The 23,870-nt window shown below is 42.2% G+C and overlaps 1 protein-coding gene across 1 annotated transcript in view; it reads left to right on the top strand.

Moving 5' to 3' along the window:
- RYR3 (ryanodine receptor 3) overlaps nt 1–23,870 on the top strand; it is a 513,582-nt gene that overhangs the window by 276,764 nt on the left and 212,948 nt on the right. The window contains exons 17-19 of the mRNA XM_046008318.1: nt 6,211–6,344; nt 8,325–8,566; nt 17,955–18,147. Of these exons, the coding sequence (XP_045864274.1) occupies nt 6,211–6,344; nt 8,325–8,566; nt 17,955–18,147 (569 nt within the window). The remainder of the gene's footprint in view (nt 1–6,210; nt 6,345–8,324; nt 8,567–17,954; nt 18,148–23,870) is intronic.

The following is a 23,870-nucleotide window of genomic DNA, read 5'->3' as shown; positions in this document are numbered from 1 at the left end:
GCTTGCCATGAATTCAGGCTTTCCTTTAGAAATGATTGGAGTGGATAAAATTTGTTTTCCAAGAGAAATCTGACTCAGATCATCACCAGGGCTCCTTGTGTAGCTTTGTAAACAACGGAAAGGCCAGACTTCCGCTGTGACGTTTTCTCTTTGCTTGGAAAATACCAAGGTGTAGTGTTTTGCTCTCCGGGTGGCTCCTTTTTCTCAAGTCCTGGGTTTTCACATGTGTCTGATCTCTTCACTTAGTTTTCCATGAAGACAGGGACTGAGAATATAGAGAATTTTCAAACCACCAGTCACCTCCCAGCTCTTCCAATAACCGCAACAGTAATGATGACGATGATGATAGCGAACGTTGATTTTGCATTTGACAAATGCCAGGTACTGTCCTCTGTGTTCACAGGTGTTTTCCTTTGTCCTCAGGATGACCCCAGGAAGCAGTGTTCTTATTTCCTCTTAACAGCAGCCGAAGCCAGGGTGGCACATGGGCCCTGAGATGTGAAGCCACCTGCCAGGGGGCCACCCAGCTAATTCATGACAGACTAGGACCAGACTTTGGGTCTCCCACTCACAGTTTCACATTCTTCCCAGTGCTTCTCAAACTGCATTCTGTGAGCTTGTTCTTTGGGGTCCACATGTTCTGCGGGAATATTTTTAATTTTGTGTTCTTATTTTTACAGCTCTCTCAATACAAAACCATGCAGGGAAGAATTTGTAAGTAGAAGGCATTTTTATACAAGCTAGCATTTCTGAGACTGGAATTTGAATGCCCCTATGCATCCATCCATGGTCTTCAGGGTCGTGACATTTTTCTTTTTTTATTAAAAAAAAAAAAGGTTGGACATCTCATGGGTTTGATGAACCTTTTTTGTGCCACTCCAACTCCAATTGCAAGTTGAGAACAGAGAGTGTTTCCAGTAGTGGCATAGTATACCTCCTCGCCTCTGAGATTTATCACTTGCTGGCTCTTATCCCTGCCATGGAAGATGTTGCCACTCATCTAAATTGCGATCAAACGAAGATCAGGAAGTTTGAAGAAAAGAACCCAATCTTTGGAGTGAAAAGCACAGGGAAGGGTGCGCTAGGAACATGCCTTTCTCTCAGGGTCCTCTGTCCCTCAGCCCCTCTGTGACTTGGCTCTTGCAGATTGCTCCCTATCTCCTCACTTCTCAGTTTGCCAGGACCCATCACAGTTCTGTCTGCCCTTCAATATTTTATTCAAATGTCACTGCCTCCATGAAGCTTTTTCTGGTTCCAGTTGAACATGGTCTCCCCATTTCAAATCTTACGCAGCTAGTACTCCATTACTTGGTGGCTCCACTCTGCCCTTCCTACACATAAATGTCTCTCACAGACTCGAAGCTCCTTCAAGGCAGCGACCAACTTTGCATTCCTTCCAGTGCTAGGCTCTTACGTTATACATGGCAGGCACTTGATCCATGTTTGTTAAAGGTGTAATACATGGATAAAAGGAATGAATGAGTAAAGCCAGAGTCCATTCCCATCTTACTTACTCTGTTAGTAGCACTGATTTTATTGTTTGGTAAAAAGAAAATTAACAAACCCTGTAAGTCACCTTCTGATTTTCCCATGGACTAAGCATTTGATAATAAAAATACAATATGCCCTTTTTACTTGCCCCCAAACCTATCTTAAACAGATCACCTCAACGTTGGCACAGGTAAAATTTTTTAAAAAGATTTTATTTATTTGACAGAAAGATGGAGAGCACACGTAGGCAGAGTGACAGGCAGAGAGGGAGAGGGAGAAGCAGGCTCTCTGCTGAGCAGGGAGCCCGATGCAGGGCTCCATCCCAGGACCCCGGGATCATGACCTGAGCTGAAGGCAGCTGCCTAACTGACTGAGCCACCCAGGCACCCCAGATAAAAGTTGTTGTTTCCCCCCCCCCCCCCCCCGTAAGGATTCGGAGCCACTTGTGAAAAAAAATATACATATGGTAAAATAGGATCATCATGGGTACTGAGAAAGTATAGAACAGAATTGAAGGTTTGGCCTGGGTTGGGGGGAAGATAGAACACAGGTAAGCAAACCATCAACTCCCACAAAGTTGCTGAATCATCTCTGAGCTCCCAGGGAGCCAATGCAATAAAGAAGTGTTTCCAGCCATCCGGTTCACATCCACAACAAGAAAAAAATCTGTTCATCAGAGGCTTCAAAATCCTCGTTTTCCAATCTAGGACTTGATTTTTTTAAAAAATCACAGAATAAGTACAATTAGCATCTTTATAGCATTTACACAGAATAAATACATTTTAGCATGGAGCTGTTTATAGACAGAAGCTGAAGGCAGAATACAACAGCCAAATGAGGTTTCCATGGATATACAGTAGATATTTTTTCTTTTTCTTTTTTTTAATTTTTTTTTCAGTGATCCTAAATTCATTGTTTATGCACCGCACCCAGTAGGTATTTATTTTTAAAGGAGAATTCCCACACAAGCTTGTGTTTGGGGTAGAGGCTAGTGGAGCTAAAAAACAAATGGGGAGGATGTTGAATGAACTGAGGTGTCAGTAACAAAAAAGGATGACAAGCAGAAGCTGATGGCCTCCACAGAATGAGCCAGGGAAATTCTCACGTTGGGCCAGGGTATAGAGAAAAGCCTAACTCCTAAAATGAACAACCCCAAATTCTCATAAGGAAGATTTCTTTTTCCACATCGCAGCCCTAGGCCACTCAGTGGGAGGGCTAGATGGGCTTCTCAGAAGGCACTGTGCTTACCCATCATGTTAAGATGAAGGTTCTCAGCTGGTAAGTCTGGCAGGGGGTGCTCCTAAGCCCCTGCATTTCTAGAAAACTCCTAGGTAATGCTAGTGCTGCTGGATCACACTTGGAGTAAGACTTTGTTATCTTTCCTAATCTCTACGTCCAGCTGGAAAGAGAGTGTGAGTGCAAGGGGGACTGTGTAGACGTTTTAGGTGATGTCCCCTCACTTTCCAGTGCCCACAACTCAGTCACATGATGCCACATCCCTGCAAGGGTGGCTGGGAAGTGTAGCCCCTGTGGGCCCAGGACTAGAAGGAAATGGAGTGTGGTGACTGCTGAGCAGTACCTACCACAACTGGCCTCATGTCCCAGAGGTCACTGAGGTGCTCCCTCTCCATCAGAAGTCTATATGACCCCTAGGTTCAATGCTTGTGCATCCCCCTGTGGTGGGCTCGTCTTGTCGACACTCCCTTCACCTTTAAAAGAACCCATTTAAGTTTTTTAAGAAATGGAAGTTTGGCCCCATTCCCCTATTTTACCCTGAGAAATGCCTTCTAAAATAGAGCCTAGGAGTGTCTGGGTGGCTCAGTCAGTTAAGTTTCTGCCTTCTGCTCAGGTCATGATCCCAGGGTCCTGGGATCAAGCCCCACATGGGGCTCCCTGCTCAGCAGGGAGTCTGCTTCTCCCTCTGCAGCTCCCCCTGCTTGTGCTCTCTCTCTCTTTCTCAAGTAAATAAAACCTTTAAAAAAAATTAAATTTAAAAATAAAGTTAAAATAAAACAGGGGCGCCTGTGTGGCTCAGTGGGTAAAAGCCTCTGCCTTCGGCTCGGGTCATGATCTCACTCAGGGTCTTGGAATCGAGCCCCGTATCAGGCTCTCTGCTTAGTGGGGAGCCTGCTTCCCCCTCTCTGCCTACTTGTGATATCTCTGTCAAACAAATAAAATTTAAAAAAAAATAAAGTTAAAATAAAACAAAGCCTAAACCATGTCAGCCCCGTTCCTTTATGGCATCATTTATTTAGAGGTGAGACACTGTTCATCTAGTGCTTCTCACAGAGCCTTTTTACTCCTGGCTTTTCCTATTGTGTGTGGATTAAGCTCGGCTCTCCCTCTGGCTCTGACAGCATAGCTCCCACAGCCTTCACTCTGAGACAGGACGGATGACAATGTGTGATAGACTGGATCATAAGTATTTAATTTCCTGACCATCTATGGCTCTTTTCTTAGAATGAGAAATTATCCTCTGGATTTCCAGTTCCACGCTCGATATGTTTCACAGAACACCAGTGGTGCAGGTTCTCCTTTAGACCGCCGTTGGGATTCTTTTCTACTTGTCCCATAAATGTGCTTTGTATTTCTCTGGAACGGACTTGACATTAAGGGAGTCAGGTAGAAAATTGGTTTGTGAGAATTATGGATACTAATGCCAACAACCTGGAGCCATCCAACCCCACTAAGCACTGAGTCTTAGCGGCCACTTTGAAAGACTGAGATGCGACTGGCATTCGTGCTGGTTATTTATGGACTGCTGTTTGCACATTCCTCCTGGTAGGAGAGAGAGGGAGGAGATAGGCCTGCCCCGGCACAGTTTGCTCTGTCAATACAGGAACACAAAATCGGAACGCCAGAGGATACAGCCCAAGGAGACAGTGGGTAGGAGGCAGGGGGGCTCTTTCCACTCCTAGCATAGCTGGAAAACAAAGAGGAGCAGTGGCTTTGTGACCGGTCTCATAGCTTCCAGGGCCACTTGGCCTCTTGAAAGTTCTATTCTCCCTCTAGGGGTAGAAGGTTTTTGAATACCAGTTTGTGGGAATTGATGGGTATCTTAATGAATTTTGACATTATCACAGCCAGAGACCCAAGAACTGGAATCTGCCCTATTATCTGCTCTACTGACCTACCGGAAGTTTCCAAGCCTACTACATGACCTTGGCTGAATGGGAGTCTAGTGCTATTAAATAACAAAAGTTCAACCAAGGAAATTTTAAAGATTGAATTGACTTTATTAACTGATTCATGAACTGAGCAGCATCCCTTCTAGCAGTAGAGGGGAGCTCCAAAGGACTACAGAGAAGGAAAGGTTTTTCTTTAAGGTAGAGGGCAGTGGTGGGGGGAGGAAATTATTAGCAAAGAATCCATTGTTTTTCGCAGTGTCGTCCTCCTAAGGGCAACAGATGGGGTATACCAGGAAACTTCCTAGAGCTGACCGGGAAATTTCCATGTTGACTGGTTAAAGGTTATATTCCTAGGGGCTTGAAACTGCTGTTAGGTTAAGTAGTGAGTCTTGGCTTACTGACATGGGACCCTAACCTAAGCGATGCCATTTTGGGTCTGTGGTTTTCTTTTCAACGGTGCTTTTCATAAAAGAGCTGTATGAGTGCCTGCTGATGCTAGCACCGAGAGCTGCCAAGGCCAGGTGGGAGCACAAACAGGCTTAAAGCCAGTGAAGGCCCTTCTAGTGCTTGCCCCTGCTCATGCACGACTCCAAGAGAGTGTCATGCCTGGACTTTGCGCTCTCGATGCCTCATCTCAGCCTAGTCCTGCCGTGGCTAGGATAGTAACCTAGACAGTCTGTCTTCAGAGCTCAGACTCCCACCTGTTTGAGTGATCACAGGGAACACACCTAGTTTGGGGGGTGGGAGGGTGGCTAAGATGAGGGCAGAAAGGTTAGACGAAAGCCAGCTTCATTTCCTAAAAGGCAGGAGCTTCCAACATGGCTCACTGACGCCTGGTGAGGGAGGTGGGGTGCCCTTGACTTGGAATAGGTTCTCTGGCTTGTCACTGATGGGGTTTTGGAATAGAGGTGAGGTACGGTGGGGTGGAGTTGGGAGCCAATGACCAAGAAAGAGTTCTTGAGAGAAGGGTGGTTTATTAAAGCACAGCAGACAGGATCTGTGGGCAGAAAGCGCTGCTGCACTGTGGTTGTGAGGTTGTGCACTGATTATATCCTATGGGGTTGGGGGAGGTAAGGGAAAAGGGAGGTTTCCAAAAGAACTTTCACATACTGAAGACTCACAGGATACCAGAAGCCTTGTCATTGTCAAATTAAGGTTGTTGACCTCTCTAGTAAGGTATTAACATTTAGATAGTGGGGAACTTCCTGGAGAAATATTCTACTCTCTGCCCACTTCAAGTATCTGCGAATGGGCTGCAGGATATAAAGACATTTAATTGCATTTGCCTTCCCTTTTGGACACTATTGTTAAGGCTTTTGTAAGTAAACTGAGGGAGACTCAGGATCTTGATCCCTGTAGGTTAACTGTTTTTCCTTTAGGGCAGCCGGGAGTGCCTGAGGAATGTCCCATGTATGCCGTGGTGAGGGAGGGCGTACAGGGTGTCAGCTTCTGCTTTGCCCTCTGCTTTGCCTCATCATCACCAATCCCCTACTTCAGGAGGCCTGCTTCTTTCCTGCATCTTGGCAGTCAAGTCCTGCCCACAGTGCCCTCCTGGTGGTTCTGAGGTTTGGGGGGATGTATCCCGTTGCAGGTTCTGGACGTGCTGTGTTCCCTCTGTCTCTGCAATGGGGTTGCTGTCAGAGCCAACCAGAATCTGATTTGTGACAACTTGCTGCCCCGGAGGAACTTGCTCCTGCAGACACGGCTAATTAATGATGTGACCAGGTAAGGCCCCCACCGTCGTCCCAAAGTGTCCGTCTTGTTTCCAAACAGGAAAGGAAGAGGGCCAGCACTGCCTACCCATCATATTCCTGGTGAAGTCGGCATGGGAGAGGAGATAGGGACAGATGTGTACTGTTTTAGGGCCTCGTACTCCAATCCACTTTCACAGAGTTTCAAACTTCAGTGGAGTGTATGTTCCACCTGAAGGCTGAGGAATTTGACCGGAAGTGGTCTGCCATGTTGCATATTCTACTTTAATATAGATCTTGTACATTCTTCATAATGTATTCAATTTTATTTTAATAAACCACATTTTTTTTCTTAAAACCTTTTAATAGAATGGATGTCCCATGTTGATCCTGTGGTTTCTTGTATCCTCTGGCCCATGGTCATGGACCCAAGGGTTATCTGTGAAGGCCAGGATGAACAGCCGGGGCTCACACAGAATCCTGGCCTGCTGGTCTATAATGCAGCTCATGGAAGTCATGTGAACTCACTGGCCTTGTGTCAGGCAGGCCTAAGTTTCTTGAGATATTTTCTACCTAGGCTCACACCCTAATCTACACGGTGAGGAAAGAACTTCTCTGAAGTACAGAGCAGACCTGAGCCATCCACATAGACTTTGTTTTGGTACTTGTCTGGCTTTCTGTTGCCCACCCAAAATGGGGCACGGCCCCCAGCCCAGAAGAGTGGACATCTAAGAACAGCATTCCAGTTGGAGAAAAGCTCCAAATGCTTTGTCCTGAGCTTCTAACCATTTTGCTGGATATATGAAATCCTCCAGCCCGTAACAAGGTTGGCCAAGAGTGACTTCTGTTCCCCTCTCCCCTTTTTTGCCTTTTTAGGTTGAATTTTTTTTTCAGCTTCATTTATTGAGGCATAATTAACAAACAAAATTGTAAGTTATTTAGAGTGTAGAATGTGATGATTTAATATACATATACACTGTGAAAGGGTTTGCCCCATAGGTTCATTAACAAATCCTTGACCTCACATATTTATCTTTTCTGTGTGTGTGTGAAAACATTTAAGTTCTACTCCTTTGGCAAAGTTCAGTTGTGCAATACAGTATTAGTTGATCAACTACAGTTACCATGTTATAATTCAATCCTCAGACTTTATGCATTTTATAACTGGAAGTCTGTTTGCTTTTACTAACTTCTCTTAATCCCACCCTCCTCCTCAACCCCGGCAACCACTTGTTCACTCTCTGTTTCTAGGAGTTTGATTTTTGTTTGTTTGCTTGTTTCACATATAAGAAGTTGCATGCAGTATTTGTCTTTCTTTGCTTGGCGTCTGTCTGTCTTTCCCTTTCTTTCTCTCTCTCTCTCTCTCTCTCTCTTGCTCTCCTTCTTTCCTTCTTTCTTGTCTGGCTTTCTTCTAATAGTGATTTCTTGTCTGGCTTACTTCTAATAGTGATTTCTTAATGCTTTCAAGAGGCCATTCTTGTAAGTAATGCTTAGTTGAAAAGTTGCTGCTGTGAGAATAGGGATGCTTGGAACAATTCCTTAGGAGATGGGACTTGAGTGAATTATTTCTTCCACTTACAGAAGGAAACAAGGGTCTGTAGTTGCACAGCTCTGCAACATTTTCGCATCTTTTACCCAAGGACAACACTCAGCAAATGTTGGTTGCCTTCAATGGAATAAGGAGACATTCTTTATATTTTTAAATAGAATTTATGTCCTGACACCTCCCACCAAGAACTTGATCAAGTGTTAGAGGCTCTAAGCACATTGGGGAGGGTATGTGCTATGGTGAGTGCTGTGAAATGTGTAAAACTGATGATTCACAGACCTGTACCCCTGTGGCAAATAATATATGTTAATAAAAAACTAATTAATTAAAAAAAGAATAATACAAAAACACAAATTGCTCTTGCCTTCGGTTCACAGTGTGCCCTGGGATCTTACTCAACTTGCTCTCTGTTTTTCTCGGTGCTTAAGAGTCCATAGATGCCACTTGTCCCATGTTTCATTTCAGCATTCGGCCCAACATCTTCCTGGGAGTTGCCGAGGGCTCGGCGCAGTACAAGAAGTGGTACTTCGAGCTGATCATCGACCAGGTGGACCCCTTCCTAACAGCTGAGCCCACACACCTGCGGGTGGGCTGGGCCTCCTCCTCCGGCTATGCTCCGTACCCTGGCGGGGGAGAAGGATGGGGAGGCAATGGTGTCGGCGATGACCTTTACTCCTATGGCTTTGACGGACTTCACCTTTGGTCAGGTGAGCACCTTGCCAGAGCCTCTGCCCCTTGTCCCTTCCTGAAGATGAGTGAAGCTTGAATTGTTCAGGCTGCAATGATTGTTACCTGTTGAAATGATACAGAAGCAGGAGTCTCGATGAATTAGATCGTGGGAAGAGCATCAGACCTGACATGAGACTGTTCTGCTTTGAAACCATGATTCTAGTACTTCCAGCTTCGTGACCCAGTGCCCAGTGTAGATCCAACAACCACTCTCAAGCTCAGTGTCTGTATCGTGTAGACCTTATTGCATTGGGTGTTCAGCACTATATAGTCAAGCAGGGAAAGAGACTCAACATTTCTTTACTGGGCAGTGAGCTGCACACATTTCATACATTGTTTTTCCTCACTTTATTTTGACAATTATCCCTTAATGGAGGTAATACTGACCTCATCTTGCATATGTGGAAACAACACAAAGATATGTCAGAAATGTGTCGCAGTCACACAGCGAAGGATCCAGATCTAACCAAGTCCATTGTTATGTCAATGCAGCATGTTGTTTCATGATACAGTTTATAAAATATCTGGATCGGTGCCTGACATATCATAAACGCCAGTCATTTTAAAAAAAAAAGGCAAATCTTCCTTTTTCAAAAGACACAGATGCTTTCCCCAAACATGTCCATGGCCTATGCCTGGGGGAATGGATTAGATCTGCCTGGATGAAAATAGAGGACTGAGTTTGAGGCTTTCACCCAGACCCAGAGTTCTAGCTGTTCTGTCTGTCATCCACAGCATGTTGTATCTGTATCTTTCACACACCTGAGATTGGAGTCATTGTTTCCCTTATAGAAATCCCTTATGCAAGTGTGCCTCTTATGTAAGAAACCATGACACATATTCTTCCCCTAATCCAGTACGAGGGCAAAGTTTGTCTCTACAACACAAACCTATGTATTTTAGATGGAGAATTCCATAACCCATCACATTTTCCTTCCTCCCTCAGCCTTCAGGCTAAAACCATCAGCTTGGCTTCTGATGACATTTCTTATGGTTGATCTGTATTTTCAGTTAGTCCATATGGGTTGTTTTTTTTTGTTTTTTTTTTTTTTTTGGTAATTTTTTGTGCTGTTGTACATTCAGTAGAAACATTTAAAATTTTTTAGAATTGCTGTTAACTTATTTATTTATTTATCCTGGATCATTGGCAGGAAGAAAAAAATGCCTGTCTGCATTTTGTGTGTCCCAGGGGACAGCATGGTGCAGACAAAAGCAGCTGCAAAATGGCAGGATGATGGCTTAGAGTGAAGTGAAAGCCTTGTTGTTCTCTTATCCTCCCAACTTACACTTTCCCAGTTCTATTTCATGGAGAGTCGGGGTGAGTCTTCCCTTCTTGGATAGTGGAGCCCCGTGTCTGACTGTACAGGAGTAGCCTTTAGTATAGGTTATCAGCAGATGTCATAACATTCTCAGAAAGCTGTGTCAGAGGAAGTGATCTGAAAAGACAGAGTTCTTATCCTGGTTTGCATCTACATCTGAATTTGGTAGGGTTGAATGTGAGAGAATGAGTGGAATTAGCTTGAGAAAATCATCTCCCCCACCCCGCACTGGGCGCTGCTCATCTCCTTGCCATCTTGTCACCATAACCCAAGCTGCCATCCCAGGCTATACCTGAAGAGAATGCTGGGGATTCGTTAAGGAAATATGAAGGACACCTAGACCATTAGGTGAGGCAGATTGGACCTTGTTTCAAAGAGAAACCATTCTCAAAGGAAAAATTTTCCTCAGTCCTTCCCAAATTTTGTAGCACTGCGTGGCGCATTTGGTATGTCCCTTCAGAAAATTTGCAGAATGAATACATCAGCAAGTCAGGAGACAGAGAACCCAGTGCGCTCAGAAGAGACTACTATTGGCATTTCAGACTCTGAGCATCCATCTAGTTGTGTATCATTCCAGGAGTGTGCAGCACTCCTGTCACCCCTCTTGTCCTATTTCTTCAGAAGACTGGAAGCTGGATGTGCTGAGCCCACACCAGTCATCACTAGCAGTGGCCCTTCCAATTGGTGATAGAGGAAAGGGGCTTGGGACTCGGCACTTCAAATGCTGATTGTGGCTCTTTGGACATTACCCACACTTAGTAATACAATGCCATATAGGTCGGCACCAGAGTAGTTCAGTCGGTTAAGCATCTGCCTTCAGCTCAGGTCATGATCCCAGGGTTTTGGGATCAAGTCCCACATCGGGCTCCCTGCTCAGTGGGGAGCTGTATTCAAACAGCCTCATCCCCTCAGTCTTCAGCATCTCATGAGATGTGGAGAAAACAATGTCCACAAGACTTACGTCTTTTGTCCTCATTAAAACACAAAGCCTCCTTGGGTCTGGCATCATTCTGAATTCTCTACCCAGCACAGAGGGAACATATATCTGGCAGAAGGCATGACAGGTGAATATGCCAACGTTTGCCCCAGCAGAAGAAATAAGGTCTCTGTTAATGACTCCCACCAGGACAGCAGTGAATTTCAGACTATCTGATGAAAAGATAATTGTTGGATGAAGAAATGAAATGGAAATGATATTCCAGCTTACTGCAGGAGGGAGTGGAGGATGGCAAAGGAGAGATGCTGGGAACTCATTGTGATAATTTTTCTCCTTTCCTTGAGATGTAAATACACAGATCCATTAACTTTAAACTTATCTGTATGCATAAATTAAGCTACTGCCTTGAACTGATCTTTAATGTGTTTATTAAAGTCAATAGATATTGTCTTATTGGAAGGAATTATAGTGCCCCTAACACTTTGTCTCCAGAAAGAGTCAAGAAGAAACAGCATGACTTTGGATTTGTGCCTGGGTTTGAATCCCAGCCCTTCTGTTTACCGATTTTTTTTTTTAAGATTTTATTTATTTTTATTTATTTGACAGAGAGAGAGAGATCACAAGTAGGCAGAGAGGGAGGCAGAGAGGCAGGCAGAGAGAGAGGAGGAAGCAGGCTCTCCGCGGAGCAGAGAGCCCAATGCGGGGCTCGATCCCAGGACCCTGAGATCATGACCTGAGCCGAAGGCAGCGGCTTAATCCACTGAGCCACCCAGGTGCCCCTGTTTACCGATTTTTTTTGACACAGAGTAAATTACTTAACCTCCAGAGTCTTGGTTTCCTCAGATAAAATGAAAATGATATAGGTTCTTAAGAAATTTAAATGAGGTGAGGCACCTGGATGGTTTGGTCAATTAAGTATCCAAACTCTCGATTTTGGCTCAGTAATGATCTAAGGGCTGTGAGGTTGAGCCCCACATCCGGGTCTACCTTGCAGAGTCTGCTAAAACTCTCTCACTCCCTCGCCCTCTGCCCCTCCCCCCACTCACACTCTCTCTCATTCTCTGTTTCTAAAATAAGTGAATTTTTTAAGAAACACTTTTTAAAAATGAATAAGTAAATAAATAAGCATAAGGAACATGAAGTTCTTGACACATGTTTCTTTTCCCTTATTGTCTGTGGAGTCCACTGTAATCATAAAGACAATATCCAGACAATATCCAGTACCTCACTCGAGGCCATGAGAGCAGCCCCTCCCTGAGAGGATATCTGAGTCCCATGCTGAATGAGAAAGGAAGTTTCGAGTGACATCATAATTATGAATGAGCTTTTTTTCTATGTAAGGAGAAAGTCTTTTTCCTTTTTTTTTTTTTTTTTTTTAGATTTTATTTATTTGACAGAGACAATGAGAGAGGAAACACATGAGGGGTGGGAGAGGGAAAAGCAGGCTTCCCACTGAACAAGGAATCTAATGTGGGGCTCAATCCCAGGACCTGGGATCATGACCTGAGCCAAAGGCAGACACTTAATGACTGAGCCACCCAGACACCTGGGAAAAAGCAGTCTCTATAGATCTTTTTAGCCACTGATGCCTCTGAAGTCATTTCCAAGCATCAGCTATAGAAATACCTTCCATCTCAACCCTGCCAACCTGCCCTACAGGCTCCTAACTCAGCTGGGCCACTGGGAATTTCCTTTCAGAGGACTGGCTCTATTCTGGTCTTGGCGTTACTTTCCCTTTCCTGAGGAAGCCTTCATGTAGCCTCTCAGGACTGCCATTGGGATGAGTTCAGCTCAGAACATCTTGTAGTTGTTCCTGGCTGGGGCGGGGGATTGGGAAGGCAGTTTCATAGGAGGAAATTAACACCTACCTTTGCCTTTAATAACTTTTTTCCTTGCAAAATTGGAATAAGCAGAGGAACCTACCATCCCGAGTGATAAGTGATACAGGAAATGAATGGAGCAAAATTCCATTTCCTGATTTATTATGACTTCTGACTTTCTAAACTTCAAGATCCTTTAGCTCTACAGTCAATTTTATGTAAGAGGGTCCTTACCTGTCTCCCTGCTGTGACTCAGACCTTTCCAGAAGCCCTGTGCTGTGTGGCGAGGAGCCCAAGAGTGGCTGTGTAGAGCACCAGCATTTTCACATGTTTGGATCCACTCTCTGTCCAAATGCCTAAGTGTTCGTGTTTTCCATTTAAGTGCCAAACTCGGCAGTGCCTGGGGCCATGGAAATGCTGAACATCAGTGTTTCCAGTTGCCTAAATTACTCATCAGAAGAGGCTAAATCCTGCAGTAATCTGTCCTTGGATTAATTTGAAGATGTGCAGCATATGATAAAGTGGATTGGTCCTTTATCTTCAAATGCCAGTTTGGAATGGCCTTTCTGAGCTCCCTGCGACCTTCAGGATGGCCCAAGCCTCTGAGTGAGGGGCAGTTTCTTCAGGCAAGGAGAGGCCAAATGACTCCCCAGCCTGTTTCAGTGGATGGTCGCTAGGATTATGGAGTTCCTAAACCTGGAAAAGCAGTTAAGACAGCTTCAGCTCTGTAACTACTGTGCTTCCCTTCCTCAATTTCCCTTCTGTTTGTTGTTCTGAAGGGTCAGGTACATTAAACCTACTTGAAAGTGACTATTTTTTTAAGCACTGTCTTCAATAGAGAGACTTACTGATTTTAATAATGCAATTCAATGACTTTTCAAATCACTTTCTAGACTTAGCCCTCAAAGCTATGATTCTCCATATTGCTAATTTTTCCTGGTTTACAAAAGGCAGTACTACAATGTTTTGGCATTTTTATCTACTGTTACCCTAGTAACAGTAGGTTTAATTACCCCTAGTAATTAAAGTTTCTAGAGTTATAGAAACAAAACTGATCATGATAGTATTTATGGTGGGTTACAATGTATCAAGCACTCTCCTAACCGCCCCACAGAGAATAATTCATTCACAACCCAAAACAACCTCATGACATGATTTTCATATGACAGATGAGGAAACTTGAGTCCACAAAAGTAAGTAACTTGCCCAGGGTCACACAGTGACTTACAGAGACAGTCTCAAACCCAGGGAGTCTGGTTCTAGAAATGTCCATTTATCACTACACGCGATACCTCTTGAGTGGTATATAGGACATCAGTCATTTGTTTCATTAAAATCATAGGAATCATCATGGTACCTTATAAACAGCTCTTGACAGCATCAATGTGGGCATTACTGTCCCCATTTCATAGATATGTGGAAACTGACTTTCTAGTAAAATCACCTATAAAAACTTGGTATTTGAACTCAGCCCTCTGTGACTTCACTTCTGCTCCCCACCCCAAGACCACCTCACTATGGAGCAATTTGAAGGACAAGTATCTTGTTTAAATGTGGGGTACAGGACCCTTCTCAATCATTTGGAGCTTCAAATGCCCTCATAGGGTTAGAGATTTCTTCCTTTAGATGAGAACAGATTTATAAAACAGGGTGCAGAAGCCATTGCACAAATTCCTTATTTTCTAGTTGGAAAATCTTCACACTACTCACATTTTAAAAGTAAATATACCTTATCAGATGATCTTTTACAACATGAATATTATATGAAATGGACTTTTTTCTTCAAATACACTTTCCAGACATTGCTCTAAGTACTAAGCATATGCTTCCTATCCAGTAATTATCAACAGTCTCCCTTTAGTTTCTAGATAATGTGGGTCCCAACTCTGTATTCTGCATACGTTTTAAAATTTTTTTTTAATTTATTTGTCAGAGAGAAGGAGAGAGAGAGAGAGAGCACACAGGCAGGCAGAGGTGGAGAGAGAAGCAGGCTCCCTGCCGAGCAAGGAGACCATGCGGGACTCGATCCCAGGACCCTGGGATCATGACCCGAGCCGAAGGCAGCGGCTTAACCCACTGAGCCACCCAGGCGTCCCTCTGCATACGTTTTAAACATAGTCTCAAGCCCTGATTTCACTTTGCCTGTTGATGATCTTTGTGTTCCAGCAGCAACTTCTACTTGGTGTCCATTCTCTTAGAAAAAAAGGAATTTTGTAAAAGGCAGTGGCATTTGCCACAGGGATATAATTGCTCATCCTGGTGGTGGTTTTCCACCAAGGGAGGAAGCCAGACAGGAGAAATTCTCCCAGCTGCCATTCCTCAGGAAGATGCTTGGCAACTATGGCATATTAAGGCTAAATAAAGCTTGGAATTCAGCTTCTGAGGGCATCAAAGCATGAAGACTGTCCCTCATGAAAGCGTTCTGGATCTTTACTGGCAGAGGCTCAGGCTGGCATAGAAGCCAACAGCATGCTCTGGGCCAGTGGCAAGAGCGGGCATTGGCATCGCCATGCAACACTGTCAGTGTGTACTATTTTAAAGGAGTCTCAAAACAGTAAAGGGCCTTCTAATTTGTATTTTTTTCCTAATTTGTATTTTTCTCCAGCAAGAATTGGAATACCTTTAAAATTAATTGATCCACTGACCATTTCAGTTAACTTCTTCGTGTTCCCAAGTTCACAGAAGTCTCTTGGAATTTTTTCAGATGACTACTGTGATACTGTCCAGAAGTTAAGTAAAAGGAAAAAGAAATATTCCAAGCAGGAAAGATGAGTTTTTAATGGGAACATAAGAAAGACTGAGGATGAGACCATTGTAGCAGGATTTGCTGAGTTTTACTATCATCAATTCCTTTCATAGCAGACTTGATTAGGATAAGGAGGAAAAGCTTTGGGGACCTGGAATACATAAACTTCAAAAAAGGAACCAAGAGTACTCAGGCTTCTCAAATAGAGAAACTGGAAATGTGTCGAACCTATGTGCTCTTCAAGATTGGCTTAGATTCCTTTGTATTAAATGAACTTGTTCCTCATTCTCTGTAATGAAGCAAGGTATAAAGTTACAACAGCCAATTCCAAGGCCATCCCAGGCTAATGTGTATGTCACTGCACATTGTGGTGCAAATAGTCCAAGTTGTATGTTAGTCCAGCTTTGTTCCCCTACCACATCTCCTCCTCAAGCTTCCATCAATCCCTCCCTTCCTGCCTTACCAATGCCTCACTGTTCGAGAGGTGTGTCCTACATTCCTTTTGCATAAGTTATTACTTCCATCTGGAATACTCTTATCTATCTAGTGGATCTTTGATCCTTTGAATTTTGTCCCATGCTCCTAGGCCAACTTGGCACCTTCTTCTATCTTAGAAGAAACTACCTTGTATACATCTTCATTCCAGTAATTACACATAATTGTAATTATTTAAATGTTTATTTCCCACCAGAGTATGGGTTTCTTAGGGTCAGGAACTGGATTTTGTGTCCTGGACCCCCCAGCCCCATACCTAGTATTGCTCATGAGCCTCATGAATGTTTGCAGAAGGGTGGGAGGAAACACAATATGGTTTTGTCAGTTGCCATTATAATAACCTGAAGGAAGTACCTAATACTTTTTATTAAGGAGTCACTGTTTTATTATTTTTTTAAGATTTTATTTATGTATTTGACAGATGGTAAGAGAGGGAATATGAGCAGGGGGAGTGGGAGAAAGGAGGCTTCCCACTCAGCAGGGAGCACCATGCAGGCTCAGTCCCAGAGCCCTGGGATCATGACCTGAGCCGAAGGCAGCTGCTTAACAACTAGACTTTCTATATATTGCTCCCAGCAGCTTCACTATTTTAAAATCCACCACTTTGTTTAGAACCTACTACTAGAATAGCAATAACCAATGGAAACATTACAAAGTTCTAAGCTGAGATAAGAAATGTTACATAGCATAGATACATGTAAAAAATTTGTAAACAACTCACGTACCCATCATAAGAGGGTTTTTTTATTATGGCCTATTATGAAGCCATTAAAATGCAGTTCCTAATGAATATTCCATTATACAATCAAGTGTTTGTGATAAGTAGAAAAAACAAGTCACAAAACCTACAATACCCTAGTTTGGGTAAAATTTGTATGTGTGTGTTCGAAAGTAAAAGCATTTTTTTATTGAGTTACATTGTTTTCTTATTTATATTCTTCTATATGTATTATGAACATTTGTAATGAACATGTATTACTTCTATAGTAAAATATATATATATTATAATTTTTTTTGCCTGAAACTCCATTCTAATCCCTAATGTGTGCTTCTTCACTGCTCTCTTGCTAATAGAATTTTAAACTTGGTGGGGGATAGGAAAGTTAGTTATGATAATTTAGTTTGAGAATTTCCAAAATGAGATGGTGTGACACAGAAATCCTGAGTGGTGATTTTCTCATGACTTTAGGTAAGGTCAGGAAATTACAGATCATCTTATGAAAGAGATTATGTGGTAATAGGAACAATAATCATCCATACAGTATATATTGGGCAATGTGTTTCCCTGCTGGTACAAACTAATAGAACTCTTTTTTTCTTTTTTCTTTTAATCGTACTCAGTTTTAACTGTGATGCTATTTTTAATACAACTGTTAACACTTTTTCATCTAAGTACCAGGAACTTTGTTTTTTATATTCTTTTTTAATTTTTATTTATTTTTTAAAATTTCTTTTCAGTGTTCCAGATTTCATTGTTTAGGCCCCACACCAGTGCTCCATGCAATATGTGCCCTCCACAATACCCACCCCCGAACTAATAGAATTCTTTAAAAGAAACAAGCAAACTGTGCTACACAGTTTAAAGGCTGGATGACCTTGCCTTTATTCACCTTGATGGCTCCTACATCCGGGGCTAAAGTGGTCATACCTTTTAGAGGAACTGGAAGAGGGCAAGGTCTTTGGGCATCTGGGAATGAACGCACGCACGCACGACCCACACCACCCACACGCAGCAAAGCAATTTACTCATTACTTCAAACATGCGGCCAGAATCTGAGCTCACGTTCAGGGGGTTGAATTCATGTTCATTCTCATCGCTGGCCATTTGAGAGTTTCCTCTGAGACTCTCCTCTTGTCTCGGGCTGCCCTCTCACAAGCTCAGGAAATCCTTTCTCATTGCTCGCCTCACGACAGGAGAGCCAAGTTGTGTTCTAAATGCGGAGGCATATCCAGACACCCTGTGTGCCTCCATGCCGCCCCACCGCCCATGGATGGCCTGTGAGCGCCTTCTCCAGAGTCCCACACACCTTCTTGTTCTTTGCTCACCAGGCCGCATACCCAGAGCCGTAGCCTCCATCAACCAACACCTCCTGAGATCAGACGACGTGGTGAGCTGTTGCCTCGACCTTGGAGTGCCCAGCATCTCCTTCCGCATCAACGGGCAGCCTGTGCAGGGGATGTTTGAGAACTTCAACACAGATGGGCTCTTCTTCCCTGTGGTGAGCTTCTCAGCAGGTGTCAAGTAAGTGAAGCCTGGGATTCCATGAAGAGTAGCTTCTGTGAGCTGGGGAGCGTGGTAATATCTCTTTGGACTTCCATGCCATGGGTGACTTCCCTGCATGCCTGTGCTTTCCCCACCACAATGATAGTGAAAGCAGGAGAATATTCCAGAATCACTGACTCAGTAGATACTTGTTGAATACATAGCTCCGCCAAGAGTTTCATAATGTCCAAATATAGTAAGATAAATAAGATCTATGTAGAACCTTGCTTTAGTAATTATTTTGGGGGCGCCTGGGTGGCTCAGTGGGTTAAGCCTCTGCCTTCAGCTCAGGTCATGATCTCAGGGTCCTGGGATCAAGCCCCGCATCGGGCTCTCTGCTCGGCGGAGAACCTGCTTCCCCCTCTCTCTCTGCCTGCCTCTCTGCCTACTTGTGATCTCTGTCTGTCAAATAAAATAAAATCTTTAAAAAAAATTATTTTGAAAATTACATGCTCATTGTTAAAAATTTGAAAGATATTGTTATAAGTAAGACAGTATCATCCATGATCTCACTATAATGTAATGTCTACTAATATTTTGGTGTATTTTCAAGTCTTTTAGTTTATGCATATATGAGGATTTTTTAATTGACGTCACACTGTATATGAAGTTTTGTCTTAATTATTTTTCATTCAACAACACACTAATGGGCCTTTTCCTCAGTCATTATGTATCCTCCTAAACAATTTTTATAGCCGTATAATATCTTTTTATTGGCTGTCCCATAATATGCCTGTTACTTTGTTTTTAGACTTTCATGACACTTCCATTTTTATCTTTATAAGTAAAATTATTATGGACATCCTTGAGCATACCTCTGTCTGCATTTCTGTTAAGATCCTCTTAAAAGGAGGTCAAAAGGTATGAACTTTTTTGAAGTCTAAATTTATAATCACATAGCCACGTAGATTTTCAGAAAGATTGTATAGAACACTTCAGAAATCATGATCAACAGTTTTGAAATCTCAAAGGCTCTGAAACCCATAAGTTGGTATTTTTTTAAAACTCATTTTACTGCAGACTTTGACCTGAATTCATTTTGTGGTAAAATTGTTGTCAGCAGAAATGAGGCTGCTTTTAGTCTTTCTTTTATTTTACTTCTTTTAAATATTTGCGTGTTTAACTGCAGAAATACTGGTTGTTCTATTTAATACATGCTATGTAGACTTTCTTTTTTAAAATCTAAAGAATTCTGAAGTCTGAAACACAACTCCAAAATTTTCAGATAAAGGATAGTATAGTATCATTTAAAGCAACATATGGGAATATCCAACCGACTGGATATTCATTAACTTTTACTGTTATTGGTTATTTTTTATCTTTGCTAATTTGAGAATAAAGTTTTCATTTTCTATTTATTTGATTACCAATGTATCAATGTGGTTAAGCATTTTTTATACTTACTGTTCTTACATATTATCTCAGCCCAATGTTTTTATTTTGTCTTCTCTGCCTTTCTGATATTAATTCTAGGGGCAATTTTTTCTACATTAAGACTAATACTGTGTATTAGTATTAGTAACACTAATACTGTGTTACTGGTTTCAAATATTTTCCCAGTTTATGATTTACATTTTCACACTTAGTTTTATTTTTCTGTTATTTTTTGTTTTTCCCTTTTATAAAAACAATGCAAGTCAAAGAAATACCAAGAACCCAAATCATACCAGCCAGAGATAATCGTATTACCTTTTATTTATCTATCTCAATATTTTGACATTAAATTGGATTTATACTACACAAGCTGTTTTTCTACATACTGTTGTGAACTATTGTGTTCATGGCTCTGCCTTTTCCCTTGTACCAGTTAGAAGTTGTATTTTTTTTTATTTTTTAAAGATTTTGTTTGTTTATTTGACAGAGACAGCAAGAGAGGGAACACAAGCAGGGGGAGTGGGAGAGGGAGAAGTAGGCTCCTCACTAAGCAGGGAGCCTGATGCTGGGCTATGATCCCAGGACTCTAGGATCATGACCTGAGCTAAAGGCAGATGCTTAACGACTGAGCCACCCAGGCACCCCAGATGCTGTATTTTTTTAGTCTGACTATATGTTTTAATATCTGTAACACAAAACCCCATTATGAGTCTTCTTCCCCCAAAATTTCTTGATCCCTGTTTGTTAAAAAGACCACAGTCAACTGAGTGGGAAACTAGAGTCAATACAGTTAGAATCACACTGGTTTCCATGGAAGCCGTTGGAAAGGGCCATGAGAGGAGGGGTGTGGAGAACAGATGGTTGGAGTTCGGACCACAGAGAAACCATTTCAGAGCTTGGGGGTGGATTTCCAAAGTGACAGCACCATGATGGGCCTCAGCACCTCAGGTAGACTGATAAACTAAGACATGTTCATATTATCTTCCAACAGAGGACGAAAGTTTAGTTCTGTTTCAGTTAAATAATTTAGAAATAAAGATTTATCCTTTGGAAATGATATTCAGCCTTGGCATTTGACACAGGCAAATACACATGGTATAAGCGAATGATACAGAGTAACACAAAATACAGATACATACACGCACATATTTGTAAACCTATTCATGTAGATGGATACAATATATTTAAGTTAAATATCATTTTTTGAGATTCTTTTAACAAATGGAAACCCACTATAGTAAAACTTCACCAAGGCTGCAAATCTACTCATCAGTGTTTCAAGCCAGAGAATCTTCTATCAGCCCCAGTGACTGTATTGTAGAGTTGCAAGTTTTTTAACTGTGTTTCCCTCTGCTGAGGCTATTGCCATTAGTAAAAAATAAAATAATTAATTTTTAAAAAAGAATTTATTTCAATTCTCCTATTTTAAATGTGATGTAACCTATCATTCCTCACTGATATCCATAAGAGGCATGTAGAAAACAAGGAGCATTATTGGAGACACTGTAAGCACAAAGAAAACTGATTGGAACAGAGACCTTCTGGCAGTCAGGGGTAGGGTGGTGAACAGCACTGTATGTCCTCCCAGCTTCATTCCCCAGGAAGAAAGAGAATGAGTAGAAGTCTAGATACGATGTAACAGCTTTTGGGTCATCCACCTGTTGGCTCAATACCTTCTTTGGAGAGACAAGGTCTCTCTGAGCAGTCTGTTCCCAGGACCATGCTTGCGTAGGTACTAATGGCCTTGTTCACCCAGCATCACCACCCTTCCCTTCTTTGCTTGTTTTGACCACATCCCACTCTCTGGGTTACACTTGTTTTCAGAGCAAGTACATCTGCTTCTCAAGCATCTCATCTGAGAGAAGCGCTTAGCCAGAAGTCAGATCTCTGGAGAAAAGGACCTTTTTTGGTCTGCTGGCAAATGGACTTTCGCAAGGCCATACAACAGTCTTGTATAATGATTTTTTAATCATTAACTCATCCATCCAATATCCCTCAGGGCAATGATATAGGATTTTTAAGTGTGTGAATTTATTTATTTATTTATTTATTGGCAAGGACTTATTGAAATCTCTTGGCAAAGAACTGCAGCTAGAGGTGAAGAAATAGGTGATTCAGATGTATCCACATATAGAAGACTCTTCTAGCATTTCTCATCCAGGTTAGCAGAGCATGCAGCCCTCTCAGTACACAGGAAAAGGAACAGCAAAGTTCCAAGGTTAGACAGCTCCTTTTTCTAATCCATTTATAAGGCACAACTGGTGAGAGTATTTAAGAAACTGTCCAGATATGTTGACTTGAAAAGTTTGTACTTCAGCTATGAGAGCTTCTTGCTTACAGCCCCTGAACAGGTGGAAAGCTAGAACGTGGTGCCAGGGGGCTTGATGTCTCTCAAGCATCCTTTCTGTCAGGAAAACAGGAAAAGATCACTTCTGACATATTCCGGTCTTTGGTTCTCAGAACATGATATGATCTGAGGAGAGATGGAATTGAGTGCACATTTGGGAAACACATTTTGATGAAGCACATCCAAGTCCCTCACATGATATCCTCGGTCATTCTAGGTGTTACTCCTGTGTTGGAGAGTAGCCAATGAATTTATTTTTACTTGTGAGCAAACGGGATCAATATACCAATACTTTCATATCAACTGGTAAACTATGACTTGGTGCTGAAACCCAGAAGTTTCTCTCTATACTACTTGAGTTCAGTTGTACAGAAAGCTAGAAAGAGAAACCAGGATATTAATTTCAAGTCAATGAAAATATCTTATTGAAAATAAATAATGGTTAATAATGTGGTTGATCTAGGTGACTGAGTCCTCTGTGCCAAGTTCCACTGTGAGTAATCAAGATGAGGAAGGCAAACAGAAACCCTGAGGCCTGGGGAGTCTGGGTGGCTCAGTTGGTTAAGCATCCAACTCTTGATTTTGGCTCAGGTCAGGATCTCAGGGTTGTGAGATCTAGCCTCGCATAGGGCTCTATGTTGCATGGAGCCTGCTTAAGATTCTCTTCCTCCCTCCCTTCCTCCCTGCAACTCATTCTCGTGTGCACACACACATTCGCACACACGCTCTCTCTCTCTTAGAAAAAAATGTGGAATCCCCCTTAAAGCAGTGCTACACATCAAGGATGACACTGCCCCCAAAAATGCAAATTTGAAAGCTAAAAGAATAAGATTTTATTTTTCATATACAAAATGATAATACAATTGAAAAGAAATTTTTGTTTTCACCTAATATAGTAGAATACTTGCCTGTTTTTATAATGTCTCTCCCAGCAAGGCACAAGGTCATGCCTATCTAGGAAGAGAGCCTTCTCCCATCATAGAAGCATTCAGGATTGTTTCTCATATATATTTTCAACTTCTGTGTGGCTTCTAACTAGATTTCTCTTGTATACCCCCATTTCCTCCTATTTAATGGTCTTTGCTGAGGTCACAGTCTTGAATTTGTGACCTCATAATTATTTTTATAACTACAAACTATGTTGTTAATAATAACTGATTAAGTAAGATGTCCCTCCAGCAATCATCAAAAAGCAAAAATCTTTTTCAATTAGATTTACCCATAGTGAAGTCAAAGGCAGCATCAGTAATTGCTAACAAAATTCACAAATCAATATGTACTCTCTTTTCTAACTATTATGAATGTGCCTCCTTAGCTCTCTTCTCAGTGTGGTTTGTTTGTGGATACTATTCATGCAGTAGGCCCTCAGTGTAACAATCCTGATTGATTATAGGACAGAATTTGGGATGAGGCATTTGTACTTTGGAAACCACCCAAAAAGTTGAGTTACTTAAACGCCAGCAAACCCCTTACGAAGATACAGCCTCACCCTGCAAGATGGCATCTTGGCATGAACCACACCAAGAACATGACACAGAAGCCACAGCATACGTGAACTTGGGGTGATACTTTTTGATTCGCAGAAAATGGATGAGTTAATCGCTGTAGTAGAATGTGTTTTATAGCCATAGTTAAACCCCCCATTGATCTATTTAATAGTCTCACATAACTCTTTTACCAGCCCTTTCTGATTTATAAAAACAATATCCAAAGGTGGTTGGTATTTGTGGTTGCTGTTTGTTTTCTGTTGGTATCTACCAGACTTGGCCAAAGTTCAGGTAACCAACAGCTTCGCTATTTCCAGCGTGCTGTGGTCAATGCTGTGGAAATTATTGCTGAGATAAATATACCTCTGTGGAGAACATGATGAGCACTGGCTGGATTGCCGTGGGCTTTCATCAAACCCTGGCCAGAAAGAAGTATGAATGTGGGAACGCATCACTTAGATTGTTTTCCCATCTTTGCGATACGAACTGAAGAT

Source organism: Meles meles, chromosome 6, assembly GCF_922984935.1.
Source record: "Meles meles chromosome 6, mMelMel3.1 paternal haplotype, whole genome shotgun sequence".
NCBI lineage: Eukaryota > Metazoa > Chordata > Mammalia > Carnivora > Mustelidae > Meles > Meles meles.
Note: the sequence above shows the minus strand (reverse complement) of the source record. Positions and strands in the feature narration are given on the sequence as shown.